The sequence below is a fragment of the Heterocephalus glaber genome, unplaced genomic scaffold, assembly GCF_053883595.1.
Source record: "Heterocephalus glaber isolate CG9 unplaced genomic scaffold, H.glaber_assembly_v1.0 deba00001429, whole genome shotgun sequence".
Lineage (NCBI taxonomy): Eukaryota > Metazoa > Chordata > Mammalia > Rodentia > Bathyergidae > Heterocephalus > Heterocephalus glaber.
This window is the reverse complement of record NW_028258294.1, coordinates 19857891-19876139: the sequence shown is the minus strand read 5'-3', so window position 1 is coordinate 19876139 and position 18249 is coordinate 19857891. Positions and strand designations below refer to the sequence as shown.

The 18249-nt window shown below is 36.1% G+C and overlaps 2 protein-coding genes across 9 annotated transcripts in view; one reads left to right on the top strand and one right to left on the bottom strand.

Annotated features, from left to right (window-relative positions):
* Pdgfd (platelet derived growth factor D) overlaps nt 1-18249 on the top strand; it is a 247557-nt gene that overhangs the window by 122279 nt on the left and 107029 nt on the right. The window lies entirely within an intron of this gene.
* Ddi1 (DDI proteasomal shuttling factor 1) lies at nt 4589-6112 on the bottom strand. The gene has a single exon (XM_004874017.3). It carries the CDS (start codon nt 5890-5892, stop codon nt 4690-4692), a length of 1203 nt encoding a protein of 400 aa, XP_004874074.1. The 5' UTR covers nt 5893-6112; the 3' UTR covers nt 4589-4689.

Sequence of the window (18249 nt, the reverse complement as noted above, 5' to 3'; positions counted from 1 at the left end):
GTGAGGAAAACTCAGAGTGTACAGCAAGACAGTAGCTCCCTTTTTTTTTCTGCTAACAGCCCTTTAGAAACTCTGATATCAGACCGACCCAAGTATGGGAACAAGCTGGGGTTTGAAAGCAAGTTGGAATCAAGCTCTAATATGAAATCAATGAAAATGTTATCATTTTTAGATAATTTGCCAACAAAGAATAAACCACGGTATTGTGAAGTGATAGCTAATCCATGGTAGCTAATCCGTAATTTCAGCCCTCTCCTCAATCACCATAGAACACTACTTAAACCAATAATCTATTAAAATCCACCTAGATTTGTTCTTCTCCTTCTCCTTCTCTTTCTCCTTCTCCTTCTTCTTCTTTCTCTCATATTGTACATCTTTAACTTTATCCCTCTTTCTTTTCCAGGATTTTGTTAACTGCAAAGCATAACTAGGAATATTAGCATTGATTAATAGTTTCACCAACAGTTTCCTGGTATGAATCCCAGACCACTCTAAGAATTTCCTCAGGGATTTCTTTACAAAATTGTTGATGTCAACAAATAACCTTCTGATATTTGGCATTCCAAAAGCAGCATGATGTCCTCTCAACTAAAACTAACGTAACATTTAGTAACTGTGGTGAAGATGAATTCATACATACAAGGATCTATTTGTCTTTTCTCTTTGGGGAGTAGAATTTCCCCTACAAACAATAGAAATTTTATGATCTGATATTTTAAGAAGGAAGTTCAGATCATTTACTATAATTAACTTGAACTACATCAGTCTTCTAATTTATCTGCAGCAGAATGCATTGCTCTTCTCTTGAAATGCTTGCTTATCGCAGTAGTTGTTTCATTTTAGAAAAGATGGTTATTTCAATGGCCAGTAGGTGAACATAGAAATTCAATGGAGTTTTTAAAATTGGCTTATTGGAGTTTTTTGTTTTGTTTTGTATGCAGTACTGGGGGTTGAACTCAGGACCTTGCACTTGAGAGCCAGGCTCGGTGACGGTGACACTGAGCTAAATCCCTGACACAATAGCTTATTGTTTTGAACAAGTTAGGTCTATTTTTTCTTGTATCCTACTTTATCTTGAAATTAAACAGGAATAAAAATGAAGTAAAATTCCAATGGTAGATATTTGCAAGTTGTATAATAGAAACCTGAATTTTAAGAGAAGGGTAATTTTTTAAGCATCAGTGATAAACATTTTGGAACTATTGAAAGTGGATTTACTGGCTTGCTTACTTCTTATTTTAAAGATAATCCCTAAAAATTACATTCTTCTTTTGTTTCAATATATTGATAATTTCAGGCCTACTCTTTTTGTTTGTAGTTGTTTACAAGCTTTCACCTGTTCCTATTATGTCATAATCATCTTGAGGTCGGTACCTGCCACTCATTTTCGTAATTGTAAAATCTTGGCTCAATGCTTATTATATGAGCTTTGAATAAATAATTTCTAAATGTATTCTAATTACTGCTACTTCATTGTTATTTCTATTGGTAGTATTTTGGTGGTCTACATAAAATTAAATTCATTAAAATTTATACCTTTTCTATTTAAGAATTAAAATATGTCCATATGTCCAGTACAAAGGTTACATAAGGAAAAGAATTTGCCATTTGAAATCAGAAAGATTTTAATTGACCAAGGTTATTGGGTGAGTCGCGTTTTGTGAATTATGTAGCAGGTATGTGTCTGAGCTATTTCAAACATAATAAAATATAATTTTTTAAAGAAATTGATTGGGAAGTCAGGTATAGTGGCACATGCCTATCTATAATCTCAGAAGGCTGAGGCAGAAGGATCACCCATGAGTTTGAGGCCACCTTGAGCTATATAGTGAGACCCTACCTCAAAATAAAAAACAAACTGAAAGAAATGGAGTACAAACAAAACATTGATGTTATTTCTAAAATCTTGTTTCAGTTTATATATATATATATATGGAAAATAAATGCATACTATGTGTGTCTATAAAACTAAATCAAGGTGTAAAATTTAGATTGTCAAAACAAGTTTAAAAATCCTGACCTTTGGATATTTGAATGTTATGAATAATTCTGACCCTCAAATTCCCCATTCCCAAAATGGGGTTAATGATAACTATTTTGAAGGTTTATTCTGAGGATTAATGACAGTAATACAGTAAGTGCAAAGTACCTACTATAATGCCTGCTTTTATGTATAAGACAAGCAAAAATGTTGTCTTTTCCCCAAACTGATCCATTTAAAATTTAATTGATTAGGAACTTTTCAAGTGTACACAGGATTTCATGAATGTTTTAAATCCATGAAATTAATTTTAAAAATACTTTCTAATTTGTAAGACAATGATTTTTAAAAGTTAATCAATAAAAACATTGCTTAATTAATTCACTGTTCAATGATTTTTTTCTTTGAGCTCATTGCTTTTCAGTTCAATAATAGTATTTTTAATGCAACCATCCATTCACTCAAGTAATATTTTTATAACTTGGAATATGTCCAAAGGAATATGACAGATTTTTTGAAGAGTTCAAACTTGTGTTATAAGGAGCAATTAAAGAATCTTGTGAAAGCCTACAAAAAATAATATTTAAGATTACACTGATTTCATTTATGAAATAGATTAACTCATGCCAGAAAAGATTAACATATTTTGGCAGAGGAAGATTAATTTATTTAAAGTTATAGGATATAAGATTTTAGCTCAAACTAAAAAAATTACACTTGAAACTTGTTCCAAAACATTGAAGCTATCTCAGGAAGGCTCTCCTCTGAGAAGAAGGGTGGTTGTGGTCAGATGTGGTGTTTTGCAAACTGTCTTTTAGCTTAAAGGTTCTGAGATGTCTAGGCTGGCTGTAAGAGTCAGACATCCTGACAAGCCACATACTAAACTTTTATTTGATGTTAAGGAATCTCATGTGATATATGCAAATAAGTATGTTCTGCACAAATGGGCCTTAAAATTGAACCCAGAAGAAGATGCTGAGCATTCTGAATCCTTTTTTTTTTTTTGGTACCAGGGATTGAACTTGGGACCTTGCACTTACAAGGTAGGTAGCAGAACCACTGAGCTAAATCCCCGGCCCGATTTTGAAACTTTTTATCTGAAAGAATCCATGAATTTCTCAGGTCTGATTACCATATACTGCAGTCACAGGCACTTTGCTTATCCCTGACTTTCCTCTGAATATCTTCTGTTTGCTCATTTTGTCTATATTGAGTGTTTAAATTAAACATAGAGAAATCTGTCCACTGAGGCACTTGTAGCAGTTCTAGTAGATGTGCTTTTGTGCAAATTTAGACAAAACTGAAGAATGTGACCATGGGAAAACCTACAAGGAAGAATGGTGGGCGGTGAAAAGGTGGTGACTGGAAGAAAGCAGGTGACTCTCCTTAAAAAGGATCATTTTTTTCTGTCGCCTTTTGCAATGTTTCAATAGTCTTAACATTTGGTGGGAAAATAGGATAACTAAAAGAATATTTTAGATCATAATGTAGTTGTAACACTTGAGAAGTGGCTCTGCCCTCTGAAACAATTTATAGATGAGGAGTCAGGTTGTAAAGTAGGTGATTTGTCTAAGTAATATAGACTTTGAATCTACTGTTCTAATATCAGTCTTGATGAATTATTTTCCTGAAATATTTTCCCTGGATCCAATGGCCCCAGGCCACTCAACCTTTTTTCTCAGGTATTTTAGACAAGGGCTATAATTATGTTCAGGATCTTCCATTTCCCAGTATCAGTTGAGATGGAGAGTGGCTTTCTCACAGTGGATTATGGAGCCGAATGAGGCTGTAGAGATCTCTTTATTCAGAATTTTTCAAATATTATTTTACCAGTGAAGCCCTTTGTCTGAAGCAGACTGTTTTTTAAGGAGATGACTTAATTGAAGTGTTGAAATATGTATTAGGGTCCTGGACCACTGCCTGCTCCCACCTCCCACTCCCACCACTATAAAAATATAAGCTACCTAAAAACATAACCTTAAAAAAATCTAATTCATTGCCTGTTTTACAACACATTTTCTTTGAGTGCAGAAAACCAAAAATGATTGTAGGATATAGAAAGAGAAAACTCTGCTGTAAAATGTATAAAGAATTAGCCTTTGGGGTGAGTTGCAGCAGCCATGATTCCAGGGGAATCCAAGGGGAAGGAAACATATAAATTTGAAGAAATTGGCTCCTACACCACTAAACCAAACCCTTGCAAGTATTCATTAACTCAAGAATAGAATTGACCTATAATTTCTTATACCTTTCTTAAAGAAAACAAAATCTATGAAAATAGAGATATTTCTCTGGATAAAAAGTTATCATTGCTAACGTGAACTAGTTTGTAGATACCTTATAACATCTGCACCATTGGCTTTTTCCACAGAATTCTGAGAAATAGCAATTAGCTTGGACAAACCACCCTAAAATCTGAAGGAAGAGGCTGGTTTTCCTTTCATTGATTATCTGGAAACTATCTGGACTCTCCAGAGCCTTACCAGAATGAGGGTCACTAATCTCTGAGGAACGGAAATAGGAGGGATCAAGATTAAGCACTCATCACTTGCTATGTTACCCATCTAAGAACTTAACCCCAAGGACACATTTAGTTGTTAGTGATGTTTTTAATGATTGCATTGCTGGTGAGCTCATGTCTTATAATTTCCCAGAACCTGAGGCTTCCTCAAGATGGTGGCATATTATAACCTCCTTCAATGCTTTTTTCACCCTGAATATTTGACTGAACACTTACTATTATCTTCTTTACCTGAGGGCTCTTCTTGTCCAGTACCACTTACCAGCTTGGCACATGAGGGTAACTCACCCTCTGGGAGAAAGTAAGTCTCTGTACCAGTGGTGCCAATCACCAGCACATTTTTCTTCAAATCAATAGAACACTGGTGTCTCCTAAGCATATCTAGTCCTAGAAGGATATCCATGGGCTGCTCCTCAAGTATAGAGAAGGAGCATTGTAAGAAATCACCTTCAATTTGAATTTGAGCTAGATGAACATGGCCAATAATCCTCTGAGTGCCCACTCCCTTAGCAACTCCAGCCCATCGTTGGTCCACCAGCTTTATTATGTTGCATCCTTCAGCACAAGCTTGGCTCATAATGGTCATCTGGGCACCTGAGTCAACAAAAGCCTTCAGAGGATATCCATTCACTTTGCAGTTAATATAGAGCATTGCCACCTGTCCAAAACTCTCAGGAGCCTCTTCCATAGCTATGTTCATGTTTTCTTCAATGTTCTGCTGCCGAATTTCTTCTTCTATTTTAGCCTGAGCCTCTCGATCAAATGGATCAGCAGAATAGAGGGAAAGCCTCTCTTCCTCCCTCAAGGCCATTTCCCGTTGCTGCTCCATCAGGACCTGAGAAAATGTCTCAAGGTTTCCACTGAGCAGAGCTTCAGCTAAGACAGGATTGCGTTCCTTCAGCAGGGATAGGTCATGGGGACTGGAAAGAAGCATGCTATGAATTAGGGCAGGACTCTCCAGTCCTGCAGCAGAGGCTGTCTTCTCTCCAGAGGCCAAGCCGTGGGACTGCTGGGCTAACAGAACACGTTTCTGCTTTTGCTTCTGCTGCTGGTGCTGGGGCTGATGGTGCTGGTGCTGGTGTTGGGAGCTTGATGTTCCAGGCTGGGGAATTCCATTGAAATCAACCCGAGGCTGGTTTGGGGTCTGTCCTACGTTATCTCTCTGAAGTAAAACAACAACATCTCCATCTTTGAGGCCATAGGAGGCCAAGGAACAGTGGTTGTCTTTGAGGAATCTCTCCATGTAGAAAATCTGGATCTCTTCAGCAGGAACCCTGGACTCCAGTTCACAGAGGACCTTGAAGTTGCAGAGCTCAAAGTCAGGGCTTACCTGGAGGGAGAAGGTTTCCTCAGAGAGGTCCCTCTGCACACAGTACGCAGTGATCAGCATGGCATGCACTTAGAAAGGCCAGATGGGCTGAAAACATTAGCATTGGGTGGTTCACTGGCTAGTTTAGCTGTTTTGTGTTGATGGCCTGGCTGCTCTGCAGGACTTGGTGGGTTCCACAGACTCATTCACCATTCAGAAAGGTGCAGCTACTCCCTTGTCTTGGGGCTGCCTCTAGCCTCATCACCAGCCACTGAGCCCCATGGAGTATTAAGGCAGCAAATTCTTTTGTATGTGTGCTGTTTGGAACTTAGAATGCCTATTCCCATAGAAACAGAGTTACTCAAGGCTGTTAGGTTCCAAGGCCAGCCCTTCAAAACCTACTTAACACGGGGTATGAAAACTTTTTCAAGTCGTCCTATAAAACATATTAAAATTGATTTTATTCATTATACTCTATGTATCTTTACTTATTCCTGAAACTGATGGTTTATTTCTTTCATGGCAAATATCATACTATGTGCTCAGTAGTTCAGATATATCAGACCTGGTGTGTGCCTTTGAGGATCTCCCATTCTGGAAAGGGATAGGTGGGTAAATCACAATATTAAAGATAAATACTTTACAAAGACCTATTTGGAATGTTACATTTAGTACTACTAATAGAACAAAGGCTGTTTCTCTAAGGGGGAGGCAAGCTGGGTGTTGAAGGATGAATATATTCTGGGTGAAAAGTAGTGAAAGTCACTCTAGACAAAAGAATTCATTGTACAAAAGCAAAAGGAAGGTGAGACATTACATCCAAAAAGAAATGTGCACCTTGGGCCGGGGATTTAGCTCAGTGGTTCTGCTGCCTGCCTCGCAAGCGCAAGGACCTGAGTTTGATCCCCGGTACCAAAATAAAGAAAAAAAAAAAGAAATGTGTACGTAAATTTTAGTAGTAGCATGTGAAGCTGAAAATTATTGGAGCCAATTTTTAAAAAGTCACATGTAAATCTGGGAGGTTTAAAATTCTTTTATTTAGCAAGAATTACTTCAAAAATAGCAGAAAAAGAAACAGCAGCCACAGCAAAAAGGAAGGAAGGAAAAAAGGAGAGAAAAACTGGAAAAGATGTGAGGAAGGTATTTGTGATTTTCTTTTTATTTAATTGATTTGAGAAAGAAGCTTCTTTCAACATAGGGAGGACCTACAGTGACAGGAGAGTGAAATCGGATGCTTTTTCAATTGTTCCAAAAGGGAGCTGCTGATAGATCAGAAGACCTAGGAAGAAGGTTGTTTCTTGAATAAAATGGACAAGATGTTTTTTACCCATTGAATATGGGCATGTGAAGGAAGCAGAGCACGTGGACGATGGATCATGTCTAAGACGGGAGACTGGATAGAAATAGACCGTTGCCTTGAAAGGATGAGTGAGGTGAAATTTGAGGTAACTAATTTGACACTAATTCTGAGGTTCCACTCTCTGACCCTAGGGCACAACTCTCACCACACCACCCATACAAACAATTTTTTTTTTTTCAGGGCAGATGGCTATTAGTAGAAATCTTCGAGTACTACTGATTTTTCTTTAGATTTCATAAAGTGTTTTGCACTATAAAGACCTCATGCTGTGTGTCCCTGAATTCTCGCAGGTGTGCCTACTTATTGAATGAATAAAAGCTAATCCAAAGTCTCTGCCTGGACCTTATTTCAAGTTTTGTCAGAAGCCTGCACCATTACACAGAGGATGAGAATGCATCAGCCTAGAGAATTTTTTGGCTCCTATTTCTCATGTGTTTGTCTCAGATGAAAGATTATGTCTCACTTACTGCTCTAATTATCATAATGTTGTCATTCCCATATTCATTTATATTAGAAATATTGACTGAATGGCCAGTAGATGTGAAGCATATGGGAGGTTGTGGAGATGCAGACATGAGTAATATTAAATCCAGGCTGTGTTCTTAAAGGGATTCACAGTCTAAAAGAGGTCACATGCACACAAAAAAATGGGGGAGATGACAAAATACCACAGAGGAAGCCTGTGTAGCCTGAGAAAAAGCAGAATCTGGGGAACAAATGAAAAAGATAGTGAGGGTGTTGGTCAGGGAAGGCTTCTTGAAGGAATTTTGAATGATGACAGGGCTCTGACCATGCAGGAGTGGGAAGGCTCAGGAAGAGCGTGGCCCAATTTACAGCCTTTAACTGAAAAGGCAGCACTTTGCAATATGGAAGATTTTAGGAACTTTTGGTTCCTAGCATAGTAATTTTACTATAAAAGACCAATGATTATTTTTTCACTATAGTACAGAAGAACAGAACTTAGGCCTAACAGTAGTAAGTTACTCAATTTCTTCTGTGGTTCTCAACATCTTGATACATTTATCAGAGCTCAATAATGGGTTTTTGTCAGCTTGGGAACAACCATGATGTCAGACATCATGGGCACACTACTCTGCTAATGAACAGATTGAGAAGGCAGTAGGACTTTGATTCATTGTTCCTCTTTTTAATCCACCATGTTGCTTTGGATAGTTTGTTCTTAAAACTGTATTAGGTTAGGGCAGTGGCAGCAAACCTATGGCAAGCATGTTGTTTTTCTTTTAAGTCAAAAGATGTTTTTTCTAAACTAAAACCTCAATATTCAGGTGCAGTGTTGATACATTGCAATAAATAAGTGGGTTTTGAGTTGCAGTTTGGGGACTTGTCTCTAAGACGTTTACCATCACTGGGCTAGGGAGATAACACAGTATGAGGGCTTTTTTTTTTTTTTAATGGCAGATGAAATTACTTTTGCAAGCTCTTGTTTGATAAAGCAAAAATTAACAGTTCACTTTAAGAAAGACATCTCCTTTTCCATATTTCTCTTGCCTGGATACTAAGAATAATTAAACTTTATGTGAGATGTTTTATTGTCTTACTGTAATTCTTTCCTTTTGGTGGTATTTTGCATTTACATGCCTTTTATTACTTCACCTTTTGTGCAGAACACACACTGGGGAGGAAAAAGTCTTGAGGTCTGTCCAGTTGACTCTCATCATTCCACAGATCACAGGATGTCAGGATTAGCAGGAATCCTTTGAATCCTCTGGTGCAGGCACACATCTAGCCTTAAACCTCTGTTCCAAAACAGCTGCAATCTGAAAAGATAAACAGTCTCCTGGGGAAGTTTACTACTTCAGTTTCATACACATCCTTTCATTTTATTCAGCACAATTGGTGACTGAAATACCACATGTATAATCTCCTAACACAAACTTTGTTTTTTTGTTTTTTGAGACAGAGTCTCACTGTATAGTTCTCACTATAGAACTCACTATGTAGCCCAGGCTGGCCTCAAACTCAGCAATCCTCCTGCTTCAGCCTCCCAAGTCCTGGGATTACAGGCATGGGCCACCACACCTAAACTTAGCACAAAATTTTAATTAAGAACCTCATCTGACTATATAATAAATGCAGAGATCATTAGGACTAGATCCATGAATACTCCTAAACACTGAAATATTGTTATACCATAAATTCCTGTTGCACAGACTGCTGGGGAATGGGTGATCTAAATTGTCCAGGTGTGTTAATCTGAAGGTTATTGCAAGTTTTCTTGAGGAGTTTTAAAGTATATTCCCTTACTTTTTGCTCATTGGTAAGTGCAATATAAGAACATAATTGAATTTTTCTTTGATAAGTGAGACTCCTGATAGGTTTCAGGGCTATCGCTCAGAAAATCAATTCTCATTGTATAGCTTAAATACCCAGAAAAATAGAAGAGATGGCACTGATTTCATACTAGCTCAGTAAATAACCCCAAAGTTATATTTTGGAAGAAACATAGGATAATACCTTTTATAATGTGCCTTATTCTAAAAACTTTGCAGCAAAAACGTTCAGATAATTGATGGTCCCACTTAGTTAAATCAGTTGAAGTTTAAAGTACTTTCTGTTATTTTGCCAAGCAAAATGAATGTAAGCTTTTTGTAGAAAAAAATAGCGTGCTTGAATAACTGTCATTATATAATATATACAAGTAAGCAAAAGCAATGCTAAAAATATATACTTACTTGCTATTAGGATTCCTTCCTTTAAATATGTATCTGGCATTATTTTTAAAGTGTAATCCATTCTTATTAAAAAAGTTAAACCATAACTTGAGATTTTCAGTGCAACTTAGAAGGATGTAGAATTTTCAAAGCAGTACTATTAGGTTAAACAACTAATTTTTCCAGCGTTCTTTCATGTACTTTACAATAAAACAATAAGTTGTGCCAGAACAGTCAAGAGTGAAAAACATTTATTTCGTCAGATAGTTATTTAGTAGATACATTAAAAATGAATAGGCTTATCGCTTCTCAGCCTCTTGGCTAAGATAAAGTGTAAAAATGAATAGGCTTACTATTGCCTCTCTTTGAAGTTTAAACACAATAATAAAACCGGCAAATAAATATATAAACAGATAGGTAATTGAAGAAACTCCTAAGATCTGATAATTTAGTTTCTGTCAAACTGCTGGGAAATCACTACTGGTGTTTCTTCATTGTGGAGACAAAACTTGATAGAAGACATACACAGAAAAAGAGAGGCGAAAACACAGAGCAGGGGTAGAGATGTGGGGAAGGGGTTACAGGACATATTTTCAATTACATTAAAAGTGTAACTACCTAGGGATTTAGCTCAGTGGTTGTGTCGCCTGCCTCATAAGCGCAAGGCCTCAAGTTTGATCCCTGGTACCAAAAAAAACCCCAAAAAACAGTGTAACTAAAGTATTATATTATTTGCCTGAACAGAATTGTTTTTTGTGGGGTTTTTTTGTACTGGGGATGGAACTTGGGACCTTGTGCTTGGGAGGCAGGCATGGTGCCCCTGAGCTAAATCCCTGGCCCAAATCAGTAAATTTTTTTTTTTGTACCAGGAATCGAACTCAAATCTTTGTGCTTGCAAGGCAGGCCACGCATCACTGAGCTAAATTCCCAGCTCCTGAACAGAATATTTCTATAGTCCACTTCATTTATTCCTTACTGCATTTTATAAATTACTAGTTTTAGCCTTGTATCATGTAAAGAAGTTCATTTTAAGTTAGACATATCATGTTGAAAATAACATATACTAATATCTCCCAGTTTTCAAAAGACATAATTTTCCAAGATGTGTGTGTCTGTGTGTGTGTGTGTATGTGTGTTAAGAAAATTTGTTGCTATGATTTTGAGCCACTGGGTCCCTTATAATGATTTAATCATAATTTAAAACTCACTCTGACCTGTGAGGCCTATGGCTTAACTTTTAAAGCTTGAAGAGTATTTGTAATTTGTGAGATAAACATTTACACATTTAATAAATTCAGTGCAACAAACTAAGAACAGGATAAAAAGATTAATGACTTAGTAGATTGACATTTACTTATTTCTTGACTTTCACTGTATTATAAAAAAAGGAATGTTTACATAGTCCTATTCTATGTTATGTGGAAAATAATCCTGTAAGGGGCCAAGGATTTAGCTCAGTGGTGCTGCCATCTGCCTCGCAAAAGCAAGGTCTTGAGTTCATTCCCTGGTACCAGGAAAGAAGGAAGGAAGGAAAAAGGGAGGGAGGGAGGGAGGCGGGGGGAGAAAGGAAGGAAGGAAGGAAGGAAGGAAGGAAGGAAGGAAGGAAAGAAAGAAAATAATCCTGTAATATGAAAAAGTACCGATAATGGGGCCATACATTTTGCATTTGCTATGTTTGAGAAAAATCATTAAACCATGTTTTATTTACTCTTTTTTAATGACTTGCAGTCATCTCATTTAAAAATCACACTCACTGCGGTTTGGAAATGCCAATGTGGCCTATTCCTGAGTTCAGACATACTCTAACAATTTCATCATAATTTTTATTTATCATATTAATCCTAGTATCTATACAAATTCATCATTGTGTTAAGATAATTACATGGTATCCTGAAAATCACCTAGTTCCTTCTCCTGTGGTATTAATAGTCAATCAACAAACTGTTACTTTTGAGCACTTTCTAGGTACCTGTCACTTCTAAGACAGTTAATAGGGAGAACAATGTTTTTAATCATAAGTTTTAATCTACAAGGGCTCTAGTGTGCATAAGGCTAAATCATCAAATAGAAAATAATGCCAATACGGTTTTCAAGTCAGCACCTTCACTGAAACTTTACCCTATTTTAGAAATTTTGTCTTTATTTCATTAAAACTATTCATGTTAGATGTTTCCTCCATTCACTTCTTTTTTTCTTTAGGAGGAAAGGCATATATAAATATACTAACTTGTAAAAGAAGGACATTAGTAAGAGTGCTATTACCACTAGTCCAACTTAATTCAGAAACTTATATACCCTTTTTCTATACGAGAGGGAGAACTAGGGAGTGTCAGAAGAATGATAAATGGTTTTTTAGGGGAACTCAGTAGGCTTGGAGAACATACAATTGTCTCAGAACAGATAATGATGTGTAAATAATTATCTGTTGGACCAAAGTGGAGTAGAACAGCATGTAACAGCCTATTCAGATGTGCTGACAAACTTTGGTCTTTCTTCCTATAGTGAGTATAGTTAATGAATGCTCAGAGAAAGCTCCAATATTTTCTTTCCTGGGCCTGAACTTGGGCACATAAAGAACCTTTGCAGAATGCTTTCCCCAGGTTCTGAGGCCTTATGGTATCCTTAGTCCAGATTGCCCAATATCATCTGAGATGGCTAAGGCAGAGGAGGATCAACTCAGCAAGACCCCATGTCAATACAAGGTCTGGGGAGATAGCTCAGTGTAAAGGCCCTCTGTTTAATCCCCTTTATTGTAAATTAAAGTATTTTAATACTTTAATAATAATAGTTATAAAAAAAAAAGATCCTACACAACCCAAATTGCTCAATGTGGCAAAAAAACCACCACATGCTTGGGTTATTGTTCTGAGCCTACTTTTTTTTTCCAACACAATGCTTTTGAAGTCCACCCGTGTTGCTGAGTTTATCTTTCATTGTATTCTTATTGCTAAAAAGCATTTCCCTTATATGAGAATCATTACAATCATCACATCATGAATGACATCTTGTCTAGCTTTTCTCTCTCTTTTTTTGTACAAAGAGTCCAAAGGAGAACAGATGCTTAGAGACCAATTTTGCCATTCCAAAATGGGGTGGTAGAAGTACATGGTAGGGTCTCGACAGACCACATGGCTCTGTGGCCCCCAGCATGCTCCATGGGGACTTTAGTGGGGCACATACTGAGGTAGAGTGAGGGTGTCACATGCCATTTGGGGACCTGAGTGATGTGTCCACATTTCTCTGGGATGGACTGGTGGGAACTTCAGCCTCAGGTAACTGCTGATTTTGAGATTTTTGATTTTGCTGAATGTTATTATGGTTTGTTTTTTGGTTGTTTTTTTTTTTTTTTTTTTTTTTTTTTTGGTACCGGGGATCGAACTCAGGTCCTTGCGCTTGCACAGCAGGTGGCGAAACCACTGAGCTAAATCCCCAGCCCTGCTGAATGTTATTAGATTTTGCTCTGTTAGGGTTTGCTCTGTGATTGTTGAATGTAACCTGAATTACTGATGGGTCTACATTTATCTTTGAGGCCAAGTCCTTCTTAAAGCTTGGGTGTAGGTATGGGTTCTTGTTGAATAAGAGTTTCAAATCTTATTTCTCAGTAAATATGTATTTTTCTTCTAAGGATATTTCTGGAGCTTTCCTTTAGAAAGAGCCACAGAGTCTGGTACCTTTGGTCCCAGATATGTTCCTGTGCTCCGGTCCAGCGATGAGCCATTTGTTTGTTTGTTTGTTTGTTTGTCTGCTTTAATTTCAGATATCTTGCCTCATTCTGCTTTGAAACCTCCAAAGTTCCTAACATGAATCTTGGTAATGATATATGCCCAGAAATGTTTGAATGGATGACAAAATAACCACAAACCTGTATATTAGACAAGAGTCTGCCTAAAACAATGACACTATAACCCTTCATCTACCTATGTAAATCCTTTTCCACTACTACCAGAAGAGGCTGCTAAGGTTTGAAACTATTTGCATTTGTTTTCTGTTTAGTTTTAGTTTTTTATGATTTCTAGGACAGAAAAATGAATAGTTTTTCCTTCAAAGGACAAGATATCTACCAAGGGAAATAAAACATATGCACTTTGAATTATTTTACATAATATAAATTAAGGAGATATGATAGATATACAGATAAAACATGGTTACTTAGAGGAGACAAAAGTTACTTGTATGGGGTGTTGTGCAGGGAGTAGGTGGAACTACCCATAATCTTCAGAGAAATGATCACTGAAGTCAACTTGGAAGAATGATAAGGTCATGGCCATGGTTAAATTTTATCTACCTAGGTTCCAAGGAAAAATAATTTCCTTAATATATCATCCCACATACTTAAACTTTTTCTCATCACATGGGTGCACGTTTTTTCTGTTCATCTTTTCCTAGTAAATCGTATAACCTTATGGATTCATAGAAATGGTAGGATTTGTGTATAGGAAGATTGATAATTTAGCCTTCTCAAGAGACCATAGTTCTTGTCACCTCAAAATTCACCCACATTGACACAAGCAGAATGAATATCTGTGTATCTTTCTAATGGTTAAGAAGTAGTCTTCAATTCATGAAGAAAAGCCTACATAACACCCAAAATTAAATTTGAATATGTCTTTTTCTCAGTTGACCTTCATGTGCTTTAGAGTTAGTGAAGATTTCTTCAAGACTTTGGTGTTATGTTGCCCAGTAGTCTTAGCTTCTGTCTGTGGAGATCTTTTATTGGAAAATAGGTAGAGGCATCGTTAGGGATTTCCAAAACTCCTTGTGGGTGCTTTTAATGTGAAGTGTATAAGTACTGGATATCAAACTTAATTTTAATAACTTAATTTTAAAGAAGGTATTAATTAATGGTGCTACACACTTACTGATGATATAATACAAAACTATTTCAAGGTAACCAGGTTTCTTATTCTCCATACACCTTCACGTCTGAAACATGAGACTCCTCTAACATTAAGTACAAAGCGATAATAGCATATACTCTGTCCAAACAAGAAGGGTCTAATGCCTCCAGTCATTGGCCAAAATACCTACAAAGGTAATTATATATCAGGTCACTTCATTTATGGTGGCACCCTTAGTCTCCCTTTGTAGAATATTTATATATTGGTTTTCTTGCAGGATAGAGTTATGTTGAACGTTTCCAAATAAAATTTTTTAAAAGAAAGGCCATTGTTCCACAACAACATGGTCATTTGGATGTTTTCTGAATTATATGCATGATAGGTGATGTTTCTACAACTGTCTTATAAAAGAAAAAATTTCCAGATTGTTGTTTATATGGCTTTCTCTTTTCTAAACAGCATCTGAGTTAATTGATTGTTGTGGTAATTAGCATGGCTAAAGCCCATCTGTCTATAGAATTTAATTGTATTCCAACCATGAAAATGAAAAACAAAGCCTGATAAACATGATTCACTTGTTAAGATAAAAAATAAAAGATAAAAGATAAATCAATTCACTTTCTTTTCTCCTCAGAAAAATTAAATTTAGCAGCCTAGATGCAAGGAGAATTCCTAAAGCACCTAAACACCAACAGATCCATAGCATTTACTTTTTCCTAGAGTGGTGAGGAACTTTGGATTCCTCTGTGACTGTCTGTGTTCTCAGAGATGCAGAGCTCCCTTCCCATTCATCCTCTGTTCCATTATCATTTGCATTCCACTTACAAATATTCTGTTTTTCACTCAGCTCATAAAATGTGCTTAACCACTGATATGTTCTTGTTTACTCTGATTTGGTAAAATATTTCTGTGCTGCTTATCCACAGAAATCTCTCTTTGGAGATCTCAAAAGTACACAAAATAAAACAATCAGAGCAACCATGTACCCTAGCTTTCAAAATCAGGGACCCAACTTATAATATTGAGGAGAAAGAAGATAGCATCTCTAATTTATTTTTCTTTGCAAAGTGTAAATGAAATGGGACAAAAAGTCTCAGGCAACATTTTGAGCCTTTCCTTTTTCTGCATTTCCTTTTTTTTAAACTCCAAAACAACTTAAAACACTATTAACTTTCTAAAAGACTTGAATTTATTTCATATACTTACTGCAGAGTTTTTCATCTAGATTGCAGAGTTGTGGTAAGTCTTTCATGCTTGTGGCTAAGAGATACTGGAGCCAATGTACTAAGGACAATCGTAAATTACTACTTATACTACATGAAATATACTGGTATTAGATTGACATCAGCAAGTTAAGTCTTTATAAAGTTGAGATATGTGATATTAAAGATTGGGCTTGTATTTCTTTATAGAAAGTTAAAGCAAGCAAGATCATCAGCTTCTGAATCTACAGCAAGCCAACCTGAAAACAAAGAAATGATAAAAAATTCAAGTTGGAGGTATAATTTGTGTTTGTAGGCATGGATATATATAGCGAATTATAGAAGTTAGACTCAGGTTCCTACCTTCCTTGTTATAGTCCTAGATAAGATCATTCCTGTATGGAATTGAATTTTTCATCTAAAATAACTAGGACCATCCTATATATGTTATACCATACTATTAATATAATAGGATCTAAGCTAATCACTTCTTACTAAGAAAGAAATGAGATCCACTCTTTGAAAATATCTATTTAGTCTGTCCTTGTGAACAACAGTAGTCAATAAAATACAGACATCTTCAAAAACTAGTAACAAAAATTTAATCATTATATGTTATTCTGTCCTTACATAAAACAACAGTATTCTATATCTGCAATTCTAGAAAAAAAATCCTCATAGTACAATTGGATAAGATACAGATCAAATACACAAGAGACTTTTGTGAATTTGAAGTCAGAAAAATAGAGTTTAAGTTCCTTGAATTTCTCAGTAATTACCTGAATGCCTTTTGACATAGCATTAATTTCTCTGAGCCTTGTTATCTTCTTATGTAAAATAGTGATGACAATAGTGTCTTTTCTATAGGGTTTGTATATTGACCCAATGAATAATTTGAATTTGTCTTGTAGATAGAAAAGCATTCCACCAAAATAAGTTATTTTCCATCCTCTGAATAAAAGTAATATTTAATAACCTGGAGAAGTAAGAAGATAAGATGGTTTTTATAAACCCTAAGGGAAATACATAGGTGATATGTAACTCCATATCAACTGGACTGGGTGCTGCTGTGCTTTTAACCTTGCCATCTGGGAGGCCATGGACAGTGACAGAAAGATTAGGTCAACAAACCAGTTTCAAATTGGGAAATATTCTTCAAAAGTCGAGTTAGCATATTATTTTAAAAGTTATTAAAGATCATATTTAGCTATAGCCATCTTGAAGTTTAGGGAAAAAGTAGACAACAGGTCCCTTGATCATCAGAAATATTGAACAGACAGAAGACAATGAGTTCATTACAACTAAGAATAAAATAGTGTTGCATGCTAAATCAGCTTGTTTTTGCTTATATTGTGTGCAACAAAATAGTTGATGTTGATGTCAGGAATATAAGTATGATAGTTCTCATAAATCATGATTTGAAATCTCTGATGTAGATGATTGTTTGCTGAAACAATGAAAGAGCCTCACTTCATAGAGTACTTTCCTCAAAGGCTTTTTTTTTAAACCTTCAAAGCATTGCAGAGCTAAGCAGATCCAACTCTCAGAGTAGACATCTAAAGTTCTTAGCACTTGAGAATATAGCCATGATGCCATAAGGTGTGCAAGTCTAGGTTACTCCTGTACACAACTGAGAACAGGAGCCTTGACCTTCCTTAATGATATACCTCATTAGCTAAAAAAATTTGTATTATACTCAATATATATACTTATATATTATATATAAGTATAATACTATATAAATATATAATATATAACTATATATTGATATATAATAACATATATTATAAACTATATGTGATATTGTATAACAGAAGCTATAAAAGTGATAGAAATTATAAATGTGTCAGCTAAAATAAATACAAAGAGAATTCCTAGTATTTCATCTTGCCTTCACCAATGAGTCTTAAGCTGGAAGAACTTCACATTTGAGGCTATAAGAATACAATTAAGTTATAGGACAACAATTAAGTCTCTGAGTCTTTGAAGATGTGACAAAGAACTTCATTTTATGACAGATAAATTAAGATCAACTAGGAGGGCAGAAAGAGCTTAGTTTTGCGAGGCACTACAGAGAACCACACATATAATGGCACATTCATAGATTGAGACCAGACTCTCCTAATAGAGTATCTAGAAGGTGAAGATCAGGAGAAGATAATGGGCCAGCCAAGCTACAGAATTGGGAGCAAGCACAACACTGACAGGAACAGCAGGAATACGATTTGTGCAGCCTCCACACCTACTGTCCTGGCACATGGGGCAAAACTACACAGAGCTTCTGAGAGCCTCTGAAGAGAGTCTGGTGCACTCAGACAATGTAAGTGGGTCCAATAAAGATTAAAAAATGAGGACAGTAGATTTAG

Excerpts from the sequence above, each read along its gene's own strand:
- Ddi1 (XM_004874017.3), bottom strand. The coding sequence starts at position 5,892 with ATGCTGATCACTGCGTACTGTGTGCAGAGGGACCTCTCTGAGGAAACC.